The sequence below is a fragment of the Pipistrellus kuhlii genome, unplaced genomic scaffold (genome assembly GCF_014108245.1).
Source record: "Pipistrellus kuhlii isolate mPipKuh1 unplaced genomic scaffold, mPipKuh1.p scaffold_m20_p_11, whole genome shotgun sequence".
Lineage (NCBI taxonomy): Eukaryota > Metazoa > Chordata > Mammalia > Chiroptera > Vespertilionidae > Pipistrellus > Pipistrellus kuhlii.
This window is the reverse complement of record NW_023425416.1, coordinates 41,802,499-41,818,933: the sequence shown is the minus strand read 5'-3', so window position 1 is coordinate 41,818,933 and position 16,435 is coordinate 41,802,499. Positions and strand designations below refer to the sequence as shown.

At 42.4% G+C, this 16,435-nt stretch overlaps 1 protein-coding gene, 1 non-coding gene and 1 pseudogene across 11 annotated transcripts in view; 2 read left to right on the top strand and 1 right to left on the bottom strand.

Moving 5' to 3' along the window:
- CNOT10 (CCR4-NOT transcription complex subunit 10) overlaps positions 1 to 16,435 on the bottom strand; it is a 77,683-nt gene that overhangs the window by 45,268 nt on the left and 15,980 nt on the right. For 4 of the 10 annotated variants that reach the window (XM_036431707.2, XM_045579345.1, XM_045579341.1 and 1 more), the window contains exon 1: positions 1,955 to 2,233. The exons of 1 other annotated variant lie outside the window; for it this stretch is intronic. In XM_036431707.2, the coding sequence (XP_036287600.1) occupies positions 1,955 to 1,976 (22 nt within the window). In that variant the 5' untranslated portion in view covers positions 1,977 to 2,233. Of the gene's footprint in view, positions 1 to 1,954; positions 2,257 to 16,435 lie in introns of those variants that run through there. 5 more of the 10 variants (XM_036431708.2, XM_045579344.1, XM_036431709.2 and 2 more) reach the window with 3 other exon arrangements.
- The window catches only part of LOC118715761, a 30,258-nt pseudogene continuing 21,656 nt past the window's right edge, over positions 7,834 to 16,435 (top strand).
- Positions 9,720 to 9,857, top strand: LOC118715804. Its single transcript, XR_004986961.1, has one exon. It is a non-coding gene; the product is annotated as a small nucleolar RNA SNORA29 (small nucleolar RNA).

The window sequence follows — 16,435 nt, the reverse complement described above, 5'->3', positions numbered from 1 at the left end:
ACTTATTCTTCAACTATACGTATTATTTATAAGAAGCCAAGGGCCATCATGACCAAAACAACCGGATGGACAACGGAACACAGGCTGCGTGGGGTGACAAGGCTGGCAAGGGGGTTAGTAAGGGACGATCAAATGACTGAATAAGCAGGCTGTGTGTGGCGACCAGGTCGGCGGGGGGACATGAGGAGTGGGGGGAAGCAGTTGGGGGTGACCAGGCAGGTGGCCCAGGGTTGGAGGGGCAGTTGGGGGCAACCAGGCTAGTGGGAGGGGGGGTGGCAGTTAGGGGCGACCAGGCCGGCAGAGTGGGGCAGTTGGGGGCCACCAAACCAGCAGGGGGGGCAGTTAAGGGTGATCAGGCAGGCAGACAGGTGAGCAGTTAGGAGCCAGTGGTCCCGGACTGTGAGAGGGATCCCAGATTGGAGAGTGTGCAGGCTGGGCTGAGGGGATTCCCCCTCCCCTCACAGATTTCGTGCACTGGGCCTCTAGTACATATTACATAGCTCTTCACAGATGGGAGTGCCATTATAACTGGTCTGTCTTTAGCAGACTAAATAACAGGTTCTCCTCAAAAGCAGGTAGTATGCCATATGTACTTCTTCAGTATCTAAGACAGCACCTGACAATCATGAAAGAATGAATGAACAAGTAGAAGAATGCACTATGACTGAGATTGGACTTGAAAACTAGATGAGCTTTAGGCCTAACACGGTCATTCCAGGAAGTGGTATGGTATGGCTTATTATGTATGGTAAACCTGGGAAACAGAGACACTGTCCCAAGAAGACAGAGGTTGGGCCCCTGGGTCCAGCGGACAGGTCATGCTATTCCCTGCCTGAAATGTTCTCCCCATCCACACATCCCTATTTCCTATGGCTCACTCCTTCATTTCATTCAGCTGTCGGCTCAACTATCACCTCATCAGACGCTTTCCCTGACCGACCAGTGTACTTAAAACTCGATAGTACACTATTATCCTCCCTTTCTAAACCTTTTCTCTGTTGTTATTCTTTTTAGGAGCTTACCGAAGAGATCCTCTAACAGTCTGAGAATGGACTCACTTTTTTTCAAATCAAGTCAGTTGTTAAGATCAGGACCTACTAAAACTTACAGCACATTGAGATTTTCTTTTCCTTTAAAACTTAATTTCAAGGTGAAGTCTAAGTGCTGACCACCTCTAACTCCTCTCACTTAAGTTCCTTCCAACAAAACCTGGATGCCACAGAGGTCATTAAGTTCTTACTGGAAACATAGGCCGCCATACCGTCTCAGAGGTAGGCAGGGAAGAATTTTATACTCCCTAATGGAGAAGATTCTAGGAATGGGGCAGGAACTCAACAAAATGGAGATTAAGGTAATCACACACACAAAAAACAGGTTCTAAATGCAAGATGTTAGCACAGGCCAGAGTGGCACACTATAATTTCAAGTGTACTTAGATAAGTGCCTTATACACAGTTAATTACCCAGGGCCAGAGGCAGACTGATGCGGTCAAAAGAACGCCCAGGTGCGGCTTAGCTGAGCCAGGGGGTCACTGAGGCAGCTGTGTGTTCCGGGACGCATGTTCCCTGCTCTGCCTCCACACTGGGAAGTCGAAAAGTATATGAAACAGCTATACAGATGTGTGCTTTTTTTAGCCAGAGGTATTCTGGAGGTATTCTGGAGGAGCGGGGGGTAGAGTGGGGCGCAAAGGCAGTCAGTAGTGACTTCAAGCTGCACTTGGGCGAAAAAAACTATTCGACCTGGAGCCCAAAGACTGACGTGAGCGAGGGCGGAGGGAGGGGAGCGGGGAGAGAAATGCACGCCCCCATTGAAGTCGCCCTTGAGTTCTCACCCCCTCTTCCCCACTCGGGGGCCCCGCGGCCCCAGCGCGCAAGGTCTGCACCCCTCTTTCTCTTCTCCCCCCCACCCCCTGCGTGTCCCGCCGTCTCAGCGCGCGGGGCGCGGGCGCCTCACCTGCAGGCTTGTCTGCAGCCATCTTCCCGCCGCCGCGGCTCGGGGTCTTCCCTGCAGGTGGCGTGGCCTCGGTTCCAGCTGCCCGCCGGCCGCCAATCCTGGAACTCTGAGGAGGGCGACTCGGTGCCCACCTCGGCTCTGGGCGCCCGAGTTCCGGCCTGGACGGGAGGGCAGACCGCGGGCTGAGGAAGTGACGAAGGCTGCTAGTTCGCGTCGTCTAGCAACAGCAGCGGCATCTCCGCCCCGGCGGCTACACTGCATCCTGCCATGTACGGCCTCCGCCAGGCGGAGTCCCGGCCACACGCTACTTCCGGGGGCGGGGGCGGCGTGGGAACCGCGGTGGCCCCGCCCCGCGCCGGCGCCCCGCCTCCGGCGGCGTCTGTGCGCGCGCACGCATGCGCGCCTCGGAGCGCGGCGGGGGAGGCTGGACGTGGGTGCGCGCGACTGGCTTCCTTTGGCTCATCCTGGTTAAAACACGTAAGGGTCAGAGCTCTTGTCCTTCGTTTTACATAAAAATCACCATTAACCGTACCTGACTTTTATGTGCTAATAAGCATTGAACCCTGCACTTGACCTTACATGCTCATGGATGTCCCACGTCTTCTGTAAAAAAAGCACTTATTGGGGTTTCCGTGTAAACAAAACATTTGATTTTAGAAACGTTTTAGGCTTACAGAAAAGTTGCAAAGGTGGCACACAGAATTCCTGTATAACGCCTCACCTAGAGTGCCCTGTGGTGGACATCTTAATTATTAAGTTACTATGGTACATCCATCACACCCAAGAAAACACTTTGGTTGGTACATTACTATTAACTAAATCCAACACTTTTTTTTAGGTCTTGCCATTTTTCCCTTTTCTGTTCCAGGAATGGGATACCTACCACATTACATTTATTTGTCATGTCTTCTTAGGCTATTCTTTTTTTTTAAATATTTTATCTCAATTTTTTAATTGAGGTGTAATTGACATACAACATTATAGTTCCAGGAGTACATAATGCTTTGATATTTGTATTTACTGCAAAATGATCACTACAATAAGTCCAGTTAACATCTGTTACCATACATAGTTGTAAATATTTTCTTTCTTGTAATGAGAAAAAAATTTTTAAATATATTTTTACTGATTTCAGAGAGGAAGGGAGAGGGAGAGACACATCAATGATGAGAATCATTCATCAGCTGCCTCCTGCATGCCCCACACTGGAGATTGAGCTCCCAACTTGGGCATATGCCCTGACCAGGAATTGAACCGTGACTTTCTGGTTCATAGATTGATACTCAATCACTGAACCATGCCAGCTAGGCTAGAAAACGTTTTAATAGGAGAATGTTTTCTGTTGTTGTTAATCCTCATACAGGGATCCCCCACCCCCATTGATTTTTAGAGAGAGTGGAAGGGAGGGGGAAAGAGAGAGAAACATTGATTGGTTTCCTCCCACAGGCATGTGCCCTTGATCAGAAGTGAACCCCGTGATCCTTCAATGGGTAGGCCAGCACTCTATCCACTGAACCAAAATGGCTAGGGCTTAAAATGAGAACTTTTAGCAACTTTTTCTCTTAGCAACTTTCAAATACGCAATAGAGTATTATTAACTATAGTCACCATGCTGTACATCACATCCCATGACTTATTTATTAACTGAAAGTTTATACCTTTTGGTCCCCTTCACCCAACTTTGCTCCCTCACCTCCCGCCCCTACTTCTGGCAACCACTAACCTGTTCTCTGTATTTATGAGCTCTTTTTTAAAAATTATTATTTTTAAAGATTCCACATGTAAGTGAGACCATATAGTATGTCTTTCTCTGCCTGACATATTTCACTTAGCATAGTACCCTCAAGGTCTGTCCATGTTGTCGCAAAGACATCACCTGTGTCCCCCGTCCCCTTCCTGCTCCGGATATGGTCAGGCGAGGGCATGATGCTCAGAGCGTGGGCCCACAGAGGGAAGGCAAAAAGAATTCCAGGGATGTCAAACCGCAACCTGACATTGTTAAGTCACTGATCCAACAATGGAACCCTGGGCCTACAGATTTCTCATCAGGGAGATAATTAACCCCTATATTATTTACGACTTCAGGCCCACTGGCAGTAGTGCAGTATGGCTTTACATGGTGTGCCGCTGTTGTCACAAGAAACCCATTCTGCAGGTTTTCATTCTGGCACTTTCTAGATCTTACCAGAAGATGTCCCAAAGGCAGGTTTTTATCTAGATGAAGTTCGAAAATATAGAGGGAATGACAAGTACACCACCACCACGACCATCTGACAGACAGTGATTGTGAAATGCTATGGGTTGTGAGAAGCCTTGCCGATTTCGGAGTTGAAAGAAAGATTGTGTTTTAAAATCAGTGAAATGTGGTAAATCTTTCTTAGAAGCATCTCACCAAAATTTCCCCTCAGTTCTCATTGTGGAATTAGTTGCCTGCCCACCACTGGAAAGTTACTGGCAAAAACAATAAAGTCATTTCCAATTTTCATTTTATAAACATGGCTGCAGAGCTGATTCTTGAACATGAGCACAGTTAAACAAGTTTCTTTATATATATATATATATACACATATACACACACACACACACACACACACACACATATATATATATATATTAGGTATATAGATGTGTGTGTGTGTGTGTGTGTGTGTGTGTGTGTGTGTGTATGTATATATGTATATTGATTTTTAACAGAGAAGAAGGTAGAGGGGTAGACAGCTAGAAACATCAATGAGAGAGAAATATTGATCAGCTGCCTCCTACACACCCCCGATTGCGGATGTGCCTGCAACCAAGGTACATGCCCTTGACTAGAATCAAACCTGGGACCTTTCAGACTGCAGGCCGACGCTCTATCCACTGAGCCAAACTGGTTTTGGCTAAAAGAGTTTCTTTAGAATAATGTTGTACCCATATTTTTGGGGGTGAATTTAATTATGAAACTTTCCAAAATACTCAAAAGTAAAAAGCATAACAAACTCCATGTGTCCACCCCCTTGTTTCATTTTACCATCTACTAGTACTTCTTTCATTTATCCTTTTCTCCTCGTTATGTTTTGCTGTTGAAGTGTTTTAAAGCAAATCCCAGACATCATGTGATTCATCTCTAAACAACTTCAGTATGCAACTCAAGAAGAAAAATCCAAATATTTTCTTGCTTAACCACAATGCCATGATGACATCTAACAAAATTAAAAATATTTCTTTTAATATGTAATTACCAAGCCATACTCAAATTTCCTCTATTGTATTAATTTTTTTAAAATTTCTGTTATCATTTCGATTGTTATGTCTCTTGTATTTCTTATAAGCCTTTTAACTCTTACATTTTTCTAATTTGGACACCTTTGCATTTGTTACCTAGAATCAGGGCTGAGTGCCTTCTTACATTTTATACTTTAGGCACCCACTCACCTTTACCTTACTCCCAGCCTGAGGCAGAATTCTTCTGTACTGAAGATCTTTCCCTTTTCCACAGGGATATTTGGTTACACTGAAATTCTGTTTACACCAGAAAGGCAGGATGAATGTTCCTTCCCTATGATTATCAATTTTCAGAGGAATAAGTTTGATGTTCCAGAAACCTGCAGGATTATTTCCTTTCTGAAAAATTATCTGAATTCATAGCTTTTTATATATTCAACTAGAGGCCTGATACACGAATTTGTGTACCAATAGGGTACCTCGGCCTAGCCTGTGGGATTAGGCCTAAAGCGGCTCTCTGATATCCTCCAAGGGGTCCTGGATTGTGAGAGGGTGTAGGCCAGGCCCAGGGACCCACAGGTGCTTGATCAGGGTGGGGAGGGGTGTGGGAGGTTGGCTAGCAGGGAAGGGAGCTCGGGAGGGCTCCAGGGTGTGTCTGGCTTGTCTTGCTCAGTTCCGATCAGCAGAACCCCAGCAGCAAGCTAATCTACTGGTTGCTGCGTCTGCCCCCTGGTGGCTAGTACACATCATAGTAACTGGTCAGCCAGTTAACTGTCTGCCCCCTGGTGGTCCGTGCACATCATAGAGAGCGTTTGAGTGGCTTTAGAATATCATTAGCATATTTTGCTTTGATTCTTTGAATAGCCTACTGGTCACCCAGACACTTAGCATATTAGGCTTTTATTATATAGGATGTTTAAGCCAATTGTAGTTCTTCATCTTTTTGAAATTATACCTTTTACAACAAAATTATTCCATTTACGTCTTTGGGAGCACACGATCCTAATGGCTGTTATTATAATTTTACTATGCTGTTAAATCCCTTAATTTAGCTGTTGTTGTTGATGTGTTTTAGATATATTCTCATGTTCACCAGTTTCTTTGTTCATCCTTCCTTCTTTTTTTAAAAAATAGCTATATTGAGATATAATTAATGTACCATACAATTCACCCATTTAAAGTGTACAATTTGGTGAGTTTTAGTATATTCACAAAATTATGCAACCATCACCACTAACTCCAGAACATTTTCATCACACCTAATAGAAACCCTGTACCCATTAGCAATCATTTCCCATTCCTCCTAACCCCCAACCCCTGGCAATCACTAATCTGCTTTCTGTCTCAAAGTGACCATTTGAGGATCTGTTTATTCTGGATATCTTATATAAAGAGAATCATCATAAAATGTGTACCTTTTGTGATTGGCTGTTTTTCACTTAGCATAACATCTTCAAGGTTCATCCATGTTGTAGCATGTCATAGATGTCTTTCAGATTGTTCATTGCAAACATATCTATAATAATAAAAGTGTAATATGCAAATTGACCAAATGGCTGAACAGTGGAACGACCGACTGTCCAGACGTCCTTCTGGACAACCTTCGGGACAAAGTCGGAGCTGCAAGGGCTGAGGCAGCCGCCAGAGCTGCAAAGGCCTATTCTTGCACACATTTTGTGCATAGGGCCTCTACTAGTAATATAGTTGGTTTTTAAAAATTTATCATTATTGTTGAAAGTATTACAGATGTCCGCCTTTTTCCTCCATTGACCTGCTCCACCCCACACCTGTCCCCCATCCGGGGACTTCACCATACTATTGTCTATGTCCATGGATTATGCATAAATGCAAATAAATTATTTGGTTAATCTCTCCCCATCTACCCACCTGCACACCCCATTCCTACAACCTTGATGAACTGGTTATTAGTTCTAATGGTTTTCCAGTTAGGATTGTGGATATGCCAGGTAATTAAAAAGGCGTTCTCTCTTTCGGTGATTTTTCTTTCCAGAACCTGCTGTCTCTCATTCCAGTCCAGCCTTCTTTGGGAAATCCCAGTTTATTAGGCAGGTCTGTACCTGTAAATCCAATTGTGAATTGTTTCACGTTCTTTTTGTGTTTAGGACTTCTGGGCCATTGCAAATTAAGAGGTGAAGTTAAGCAACTGTTTTAAATTATGTCCCTGCATTATCGATGATAGTTAAGAAGTTCTTTGAAAGTATTCCAACAGAGAGGAGGCTGGTCTGCCCAAGGCACATGGGAATTTCCTAGGAGCCTCATTTTCTCATGGACTGCATGTCGGCTGGTATTGATGAATGTCTTAGATGGCTCCAATTGAAGGAGAGCTAAGTCCAATTACCCCACTGGGTAAATCAAACAGGTGTTACATACCTAGGGGAACCAGAAGGAAATGAGCAGGGTCAGAAAACAGCATAATGATCAGCAGCATTTTTTTGGGTTGGAGTATAATGCTAACTTCGGTACCGAAAAAATCTCACCACAGGGACGTGTGTGCTAGTGGTGAGGTGAGTTGTAGATGGAAACAGCTCAGTAAAATTGGGTCACATTAGGCTTTTAGGAAGCTCAACTCTTCTTAGGCCCAGCCCTCTGCGTGTCTATGTCAGCCAGGACATAAGCTGGGCCAGTGATCCTCATCAAATCTGGGGTTAAACAATATGCAACAGTACTATCAGGCACCATTCAAGTACCCACAGTGTGAACAGTCTTCATTCATCACCCTCTCCGATGTCAGGTAAACCCAGCCTGGTCCAAAACATTCCTGAACTCAGAGCTGGGGACCTAGAACAAGGCTCAGTGCCCTGGAGCCTCTGGATCATCCAACAGATCCTTAGACAGACGAACAGTTTAGCTGCATGCATCTAGTGTCAAAATACAGAATAATCTTTCACCATCCATACTCAGGAAATGCCTCTCAAGACCTCTGCCGGTTTCCATTGCTACCACCTGTCCCAAGACACAGGTGGCCTCAGACATGCCCATCCCAGTCCCTGGTTCTATACCATTCTCACACATGTGGCTTACACTACAGATGTACTGGACAGCGCCAATTTAGACCTCTGTGACTTTGCTTGTATTATGCATTACACCTTTAACTTGAAAACAGAAATTTACCATTGACCAGTAGGTGGCACCCTGTCACAAATTTTACTATATTGAGGATAGAATCATTATGACAGCTTTCTTTGTTTGAGATTTCCCCATCCACACAGGAAAATGCCCATCTCACGTGTCTCCTACTCAGTCCAGCCTGTCTAGTCTCAGAACTTTGGCAACAGGGAGTATGCCTTCCACCTTTGCCCTTTCATTTATCAATAAGGTGGAAGGGAGAACAATAGGATCACAAGTCCTTTTCCTTAAATGGACCAAGAAAGTCCAGGCCACACTATTTATAGCAGCAATGCAAATGGAAATAGACCAAGATACCTTCTCCTGTGGATTTGATTGTTCTGGCTCCTTGCTATTGTTGAACATCCTGTGATGATTGCAGCCATCCTATAAAATAAAAGGCTAATATGCAACTAGACCAAACGGCAGAACGACTGGCTGCTATGACATGCACTGACCACCAGGGAAGACGCTTAGTGCAGGAGTTGCTCCCTGATAGTCAGTGCACTCCCACAGGGGGGAGCGCCTCTCAGCCAGGAGCCAAATTTATGGCTGGTGAGTGCAGCGGTGGTGTGGGAGCCTCTCCTGCCTACATGGCAGTGCTAAGGATATCTGAGGGCTCCCAGGCTGCAAGAGGGCACAGACTGGGTTGAGGGATCCTTCCCCCCACATACACACCGAGTGCACGAATTTCGTGTACCGGGCCTCTAGTATTTCATAAACCTGGATGCAACTGGACCTTGCTCTATCGAAGCAAACGCTGGGAGGTCCTAGCCAACTCTCCCTTCATCTGGTCCCAGTGTACTTGCAAACTGACAAGGCTTGCTATCTGATTTCCTGTCATGGCATTTGGCTTATTCCATGTTCCTACTATTCTTGATCCAAAGCATATTTTTTCTGTATTGCAATATATGTCAAAACCTCTGTATTCTGCCGAAACTGGTTTGGCTCAGTGGATAGAGCGTTGGTCTGTGGACTGAAAGGTCCCGAGTTTGATTCCGGTCAAGGGCATGTACATTGCTTGTGGGCACATCCCCAGTGGGGTTGTGCAGGAGGCAGCTGGTCGATGCTTCTCTCATCATCGATGTTTCTAGCTCTCTATCCCTTTCCCTTTCTCTCTGTAAAAAATCAATAAAATATTAATTAAAAAAAACACACATACAAAAACCTCTGTACTCTACAGGCCACTCTGTGAAGGTTGTTGCCCCCGGCAGAATATTATAAGATGTAGAAGATTTTAAAGTAGGGAAAGGGGGACTGACAGTCAGGTTAGTTAGTAAGACACAGCAGCCCTGCTAACTCATGAGGAAATCTCCTGCTGGTTTGCAGTCTGCTTAGTTCTTTTAAGGAAAAACAGAAAGTGAGAAACTGGCAAGGTGTGAAGAGACTTAGTGTTAACCTACTTTGGGCTTGTAGGATTAAAAATAAGGATTTCTTTCCCTTTGACTACCACATATTCCCCTAACTATAGATTGCAGTGGATATGCTGAAGGGACAGGTTATAATTGCCATGATCTGAAAGGGAGGATTTATTTGTGTCCTCTACATATATGAAATGGTTGAACAAAAACAACAACAATAACAGCAACAAAACAATTCTTTCCTTCTGATCACAAACCTCAGGCTTTTCTGCAGACAGCAATTTGTACACACAGTGCAGAAACAACATAAGGATCTTGCTTTATTCAGAATTTGGCAAATAAAATGGCAGTGACTGAGGTCAACTATGTGAAGTCACTGGGCAAACTAGACTGTCACCTGGACCCAGCATAAGAAGGAAGCTAGCTAGTTGATGATATCAGGAAAGGAAAAGCCACAGATCAGTGGGAGGAGGCACAGTCCCTGTGGAATAAAGGAACATAGAGATGAAAGGAGGACATGAGAAGCAAGTGTCCTGAACCTCACACATGATTGTCCTTCTTAAAGACAAATATATTATGACTGCTATTTTCATCTAGGCCTTCTTTTCTTTATCTGTGAAATAAGAATGTTCAACTACAAAATGTAGGGGGAAATATGAAAGACATTAAAATGGAGCAAAATGATAACTAGGTGCCTGCAATAGGAAAATAGGCAGAAATTCCAAACACTCCTGGGTTATCTGATTCTATGGGGTATCTGTGACTTCCATTGTCTAGCAGCTCTTTTGTAAGTGTATAGATTGTAGACAACCGATAGCAAAACAAATTATTCTTGTCCAAAGACATGCAAATACATTTCGATATGTGGAAATGCAATTAAATTCCCTCTCTCCCTGTGTTCTTCCAAATTTGTCATGTGTCATCTGTGTCCACTCGGGGCCGTCTGTTGACAGAATAGCTATGATTACCGCACTGGGGTAGTCTCAACTAAGACCACATTGCAAGAAATGATAGTGGATAGAGATTTGGGGTGGGCAGCCTTGAGAGAAAATATACATATGGGAGAAGTATTTCTGGAGGGGAACTACTGAAATAAATCTTTTTTTTTTTTTTTTTTTTTATTTTTTATTTTTACTGTGATAACCTTAAAAACAAAAAGCCAAAGTGAAAGGCAACAAATCTTTATTTGCCATCAAAGAATAGCTATTTGGGAAGCACTGATTCAGGCAGAAACCCAAATAGAGTCCTAATGATTATGAGGTGCAGGCAAGGAGTGTTTATGAAAAAGGGAAGGGAAATAATTCCAGGAGTAGAAAGAAGGATTTTCTAAAGGTGCAAATGAGCTAAGTTGTCTATAGTTACACATGGCGATGCAAATGATAAAGAATGTTCCTAATTTTCAGTCCTCATAACCAGGATGTTGGCTTTCTTGTTAGCTTTACAAATAGTTGTTTAAAGGTTATTTGCCCAGTTAAAAAATTCTAATGGTTTGAGTGGTAAGATGTACAACTTAATTCCTCTGGGATGGCAGCTCTGACTCCATTTTGAAAGGGCTCTGTTTACATCATTTTTCACAACTGTGTGTCTTTGAGCTAATTCTATAACCTGCAGATAAAGAATATTTGTAGTAACTGGGTATCTTAACCCAATTCCCCTGAAATGAGAGCTTACCATTAAAGTTTATGGGCAAGGCTTTTATTATAATTGGGAATGTGACTCCAGGAGACATGAGTGCAAACAGGGATGGAGGAAAAGCCAGCACAAGGATGCATCATCAAGTTGATATCACTAAGGGTGACTGGTTGCTCAGTCATCTGAAAAGCCTTATGAAATTCATATCCAAATTGTCCAACCGGGGGGAGCATTTGAGATCTTGCTCCCCGGTTTATGGTGTCAAATTTTCCAACTTGGGAATGAAAGAGAAAAACAGTTATCTCTCAGGTCCTGTTCCTTATTCATCTATGGTTGCTCCGTTGGGCATTAGCTTCTCTCACTCATAAGTGCTGAACTGGTTTAGAGAAGCCAGGGCAGGAAATAAAAAGCTTGGTGAGGTACTTGTTGAAGTCTGTGTGCAAGTGGTCACTAGAGTAGGGCTTAAGAAAAAGGAGAAACCACGATAGTAGTGTCTGAATAAATGTTTAGCAACCAGCTTTTAAAGATAGGAAAGAAGCTCTGATTTGTAACGTTGGCCAATATCCATGGTATAAAAACTCCCACCAGGGTCAACTTCCAGCCTCCAATGTGCTGCCATTGGTGACAGAGTTGGGAAGAGATGTGCACAATGGGCTGGTAGAAACCAGCTCTAGGACACCTATGGAAAAGGATGTGGAGTAGCGCCCAAGCCTTGCATGATACCCTATTATCCAGATTCTTATAGTTGCAACTCAAATTAGCTTAAGATTTTAGAGCATTTTACGCAAAGAGGAAATGTATTGGCTCATATGATTAAGAGGCAGAGGAGAAACTGACCAGATATTTGCTCAAAAAAATGTAGGTGAGCATCTGTTTTCATCATTCGCCTCTGTCTTCTTCCTACTGGCTTCATTCCCAGGCAGTCTCTTCCCCCATAGTATTAATAGCAAAATCAACTTCAAGTTTACATAGCAACTATCTTTTCAAATCTCTAGTGCATTTTTATATGGAGGTTCCCTCCTCCTTGTCTACATATTTCATAGATCTGCCATTGAAAAGTTCTAGAAACAATGATAAAATAAACCCAGTAGAAATGAGCACCATTAGCATCCAGAGTATAATTTTCAAAGTTCATTTCCCACTGGAAAAATAGAGGCTCTTTGGGGAAATGGTTGCTTCCAAATTTGGAATAAAAAAAAAAAAAGTGTACAAGATAAACCCAGAATATTCTGTCATATGAACTAGCAAGGAAGCTATCCAAGAACCTGCTGTCAAAAGTATTCAGAAACCAAGTTGAAGGGTTGCACTGGTCAAATGAGAGACAATCTGAACATTAAAAAAATGCAACGGGCCCTGGCCAATTTTGCTCATTGGTAAGAACGTCAGCCGTGGACTGAACCAGGCTTGCTCCCTGCCCCTAGTGGGGGCAAGTGATGGAGATAGCTCATCAATGTATCTTTTCTCTCTCTCTCTCTCTCTCTCTCTCTCTCTCTCTCTCTCTCTCTCTCTCTCTCTCTCTCCTTTCCCCTCTTCCTTCCTTTCACTCTCTCTGAAAATTAATGGGAAAATAATCACCTCAGGTGAGGATTAAAAAAATTCAATGAATTAAAATTTTTTTTAAATCCATGAGTCTATAGTAGTGTTCAAAAATTTTAGTGATCATTTCAAGATGTTAGTGAACAAGTTCAGTTGGAAAGCTTAGAAATAAAGGTAAAGAATCAGCTATGTATGCTGCCTTCCTGGTCCCTCTACTGGTACTGTCCCTCCAAGTAGCCAAATAGTACAAGCAGAGAACTGCTCTTTATAAGTATTCCAGATAATACATGAAGAAATGACCAAGTTAGAATATCACTATATTGTAACTCCTAAGGAATAATGGATATAGTATTGATCAACACTTGATCCTAAGAGAGATACCAGTCATTATGTGCTTACTAATAGGAAAACACAATATAATCCATGAGGTAGTTTTACCAAAAGAAAACCTAACCCAAAGCAGATTAAACCTCTAGATCTAACTACAGGAAATACAGAGGGCAGAGGAACGTGTTAGATACACCATGAGAAATGCAGTCAGCAAAATTGAACCAGCACTACTAGAACTTAATTAATTAATTATATTGATTTAAGACAAGAAGGAACAGGGATCATTGATCAACTGTCTCCTGCAAGCCCTCTACTGGGGGTTGAGCTCATAACCCTGGCATGTGCCCTGACCAGGTATTGAACTGTGCATGAAGCACATATGTATATACGTCAAAGTGACAGAACTTTTTTTTATATAAATAAATGGGAGATGGTGATGTAACCGCGAAACGACGTACATCAAGTCTGATGTAACCCAAGCACTGCCTGTATATCTATATAGTGTAATGCCATTCGGCCATAAGAAAGAAGACAATACCAAGACTCACAAATAGGCAAATCCATTGACACAGAAAGTAGATTAGTTGTTGCCAGGGTTGGTGGGAGTGGAAATGTGGAGTGACTGCTAATGATAAAGGGGTTTCTTTTAGGGGAGATAAAAATATCCTGGAGTCAGATAGTGGCGATGATTGCACAACTGTGAATATACTAAAACCCACTCAATTGCACTTTGCTCTTCTTCAATCTGAAAAGAGTTCTTCAGTCTTTAATGGCATTTTGATACCTTTGAAGAATATAGGTCAATTATGTTGTCAAGTGTCCTCTATTTGAGTTATTTGACGTTTCTTCTTGATTAGATTCAGATTAAGCATTTTGGGGCAGACATGATACAGCTACCTCAATACATCATTTTAGGAAGCACCTGATGTCAGTTTTCCCAATGTCCGTTGGTCTCGATAATGGTGATGTTAGCTGGGATCATTTAATAAAGTTGGTGTCTATAGGTCTTACCACTGTTAAGTGACTATTCTCCCCTTTACAATATATATCTAATTTGTGGGGACTGATACTATATAAATAATTTATTCCCTACTAATTTTCATTCACTAGTTTTAGCATCCTTTCATGATTTTCTCAATACTCTATGGTTTAAAATAACTTGTTCCTACTCAGACTAGAAGCTGTTTAAATATATTATTGTCTTACTTCTAAGTTAATACCAATTCCTCTACAAAAAGTTGTTTTTTCAAGTCCTGATACTCTGAATACGTATCTTCTGATCACAAGAGAGGCATTTAGGCTGAGAAAGAGTTTGACACAAAGAATTGAAAAACAGCAGGGTGCATTCTCCTTTCTGTTCTCTTGTTTTCAAATGCAAGCTCTGTGTTTAGACATAGAAATAAACACACAATTGTTCGGTGTAATTATATGTATTGTTTATGGGACTGAATAAGCCTGGTGGGGGAGGATAGACTAATGAAGAGGTTAACACTATTTCTTCCTCCCCACTCAGGCACAGATTGGAAGAAGTACAGTTTTGGAAACACAAAATAATGTTTATTAAGCCCATCATTTGATTTCCGTTTCTTGTCCTGGTGATGGTGGGTGCAGATTTGTGGTGAAGCTAGTGGCTCAGGAGACATTCTGGAAATAAAATGCTGCAGGAACAAGCCATTGGGGCTCCATTAATTGAGGCTCTCTGCATCAGTTCTCCTTGGCTATTTATGCCCTTACCTTCAGCTTTCCAAACCTGTTTCCTCATCTGAAAAAATGGGAAGGGGGTGATAATAATAATAATATCCAACTAATTGTTTAACAGATGAAATGACTGGCATATGAAGCACTTGATATGGACTTGGCACTAGGAAAAAAGTAATATTGGGCCGAAACCGGTTTGGCTCAGTGGATAGAGCGTTGGCCTGCAGACTGAAAGGTCCCAGGTTCAATTCTGGTAAAGGGCATGTACCTTGGTTGCGGGCACATCCCCAATGAGGGGCGTGCAAAAGGCAGCTGATCGATGATTCTCTCTCATCGATGTTTCTAACTTTCTTTTTTTTTAAAAAAATATATATTTTATTGATTTTTGTACAGAGAGGAAAGGAGAGAGATAGAGAGTTAGAAACATAGATGAGAGAGAGAGTCATCGATCAGCTGCCTCTTGCACACCCCCTACTGGGGATATGCCCACAACCAAGGTACATGCCCTTGACCGGAATCGAACCTGGGACCTTTCAGTCCCTAAGCAGACGCTCTATCCATTGAGCCAAACCGGTCCCGGCGATGTTTCTAACTTTCTATCCCTCTCTTCCTCTCTGTAAAAATTCAATAAAAATATATTTTAAAAAAGAAGTAATGTTGGTTATTATCATTAGTATTGAGCAGTTTTAACTGGGCTGAGGTATATGTAATGACAATTTTTTATTTATTTTTATTTTTAAAAATAATTTTTTTCAATTCTAGTTGACATACAATATTATGTTAGTTTCAGCTATACAACTCAGTGATCAGACATTAATATAACTTACAAAATAATCATCCTGATAAGTCTACTACCTATCTGACACCATACACAGTTACTGCGCTATTACTGACTATATCCCCTATGCTGTACTTTACATCCCCATGACTATTCTGTAACTACCAGTTTGTACTTCCTAATCCCTCCACCTTTTTCACATCCCCCAACTCTCCTCCCATCTGGCAACCGTCAAAATGTTTTCTGTATCTGTGAGTCTGTTTCTATTCTGCTTATTTATTTAGTTTTTTAGATTCCACATATAAGTGAAATCATATGGCATTTGTCTTTCTCTGTCTGATTTATTTCACTCAGCACAATCCCCTCTAGGTCCATCCATGTTGCAGATGTCAGGATTTCATTTTTTTCAATGGCTGTGTCATTTCATTGTGTATAACCATTCATCTATTGATGGTCACTTAGGTTGCTTTCATATCTTGACTACTGTAAATAATGCTGCAATGAACATAGGGATATATATGACTTTTCAATGTAATGTTTTGGGTTTCTTCAGAGAAATATCCATCTATGGAATTGCTAGGTTCTTCTTTGTCTCTGGTTATAGTCTTTGTTTCATTTAAAAAATATTTTTATTGATTCCAGAGAGGAAAGGAGAGGGGGAGAGACATATATAAACATCATTGATTGGCTGCCTCCTGCACGCCCCACACTGGGAATTGAGCCCACAAGCAGGCATGTGCCCTGACAAGGAATAGAACTGTGACCTCTGGTTCATAGGTGGATGTCCAACTACTGAGCCACGTTAGCCGGGCCCAA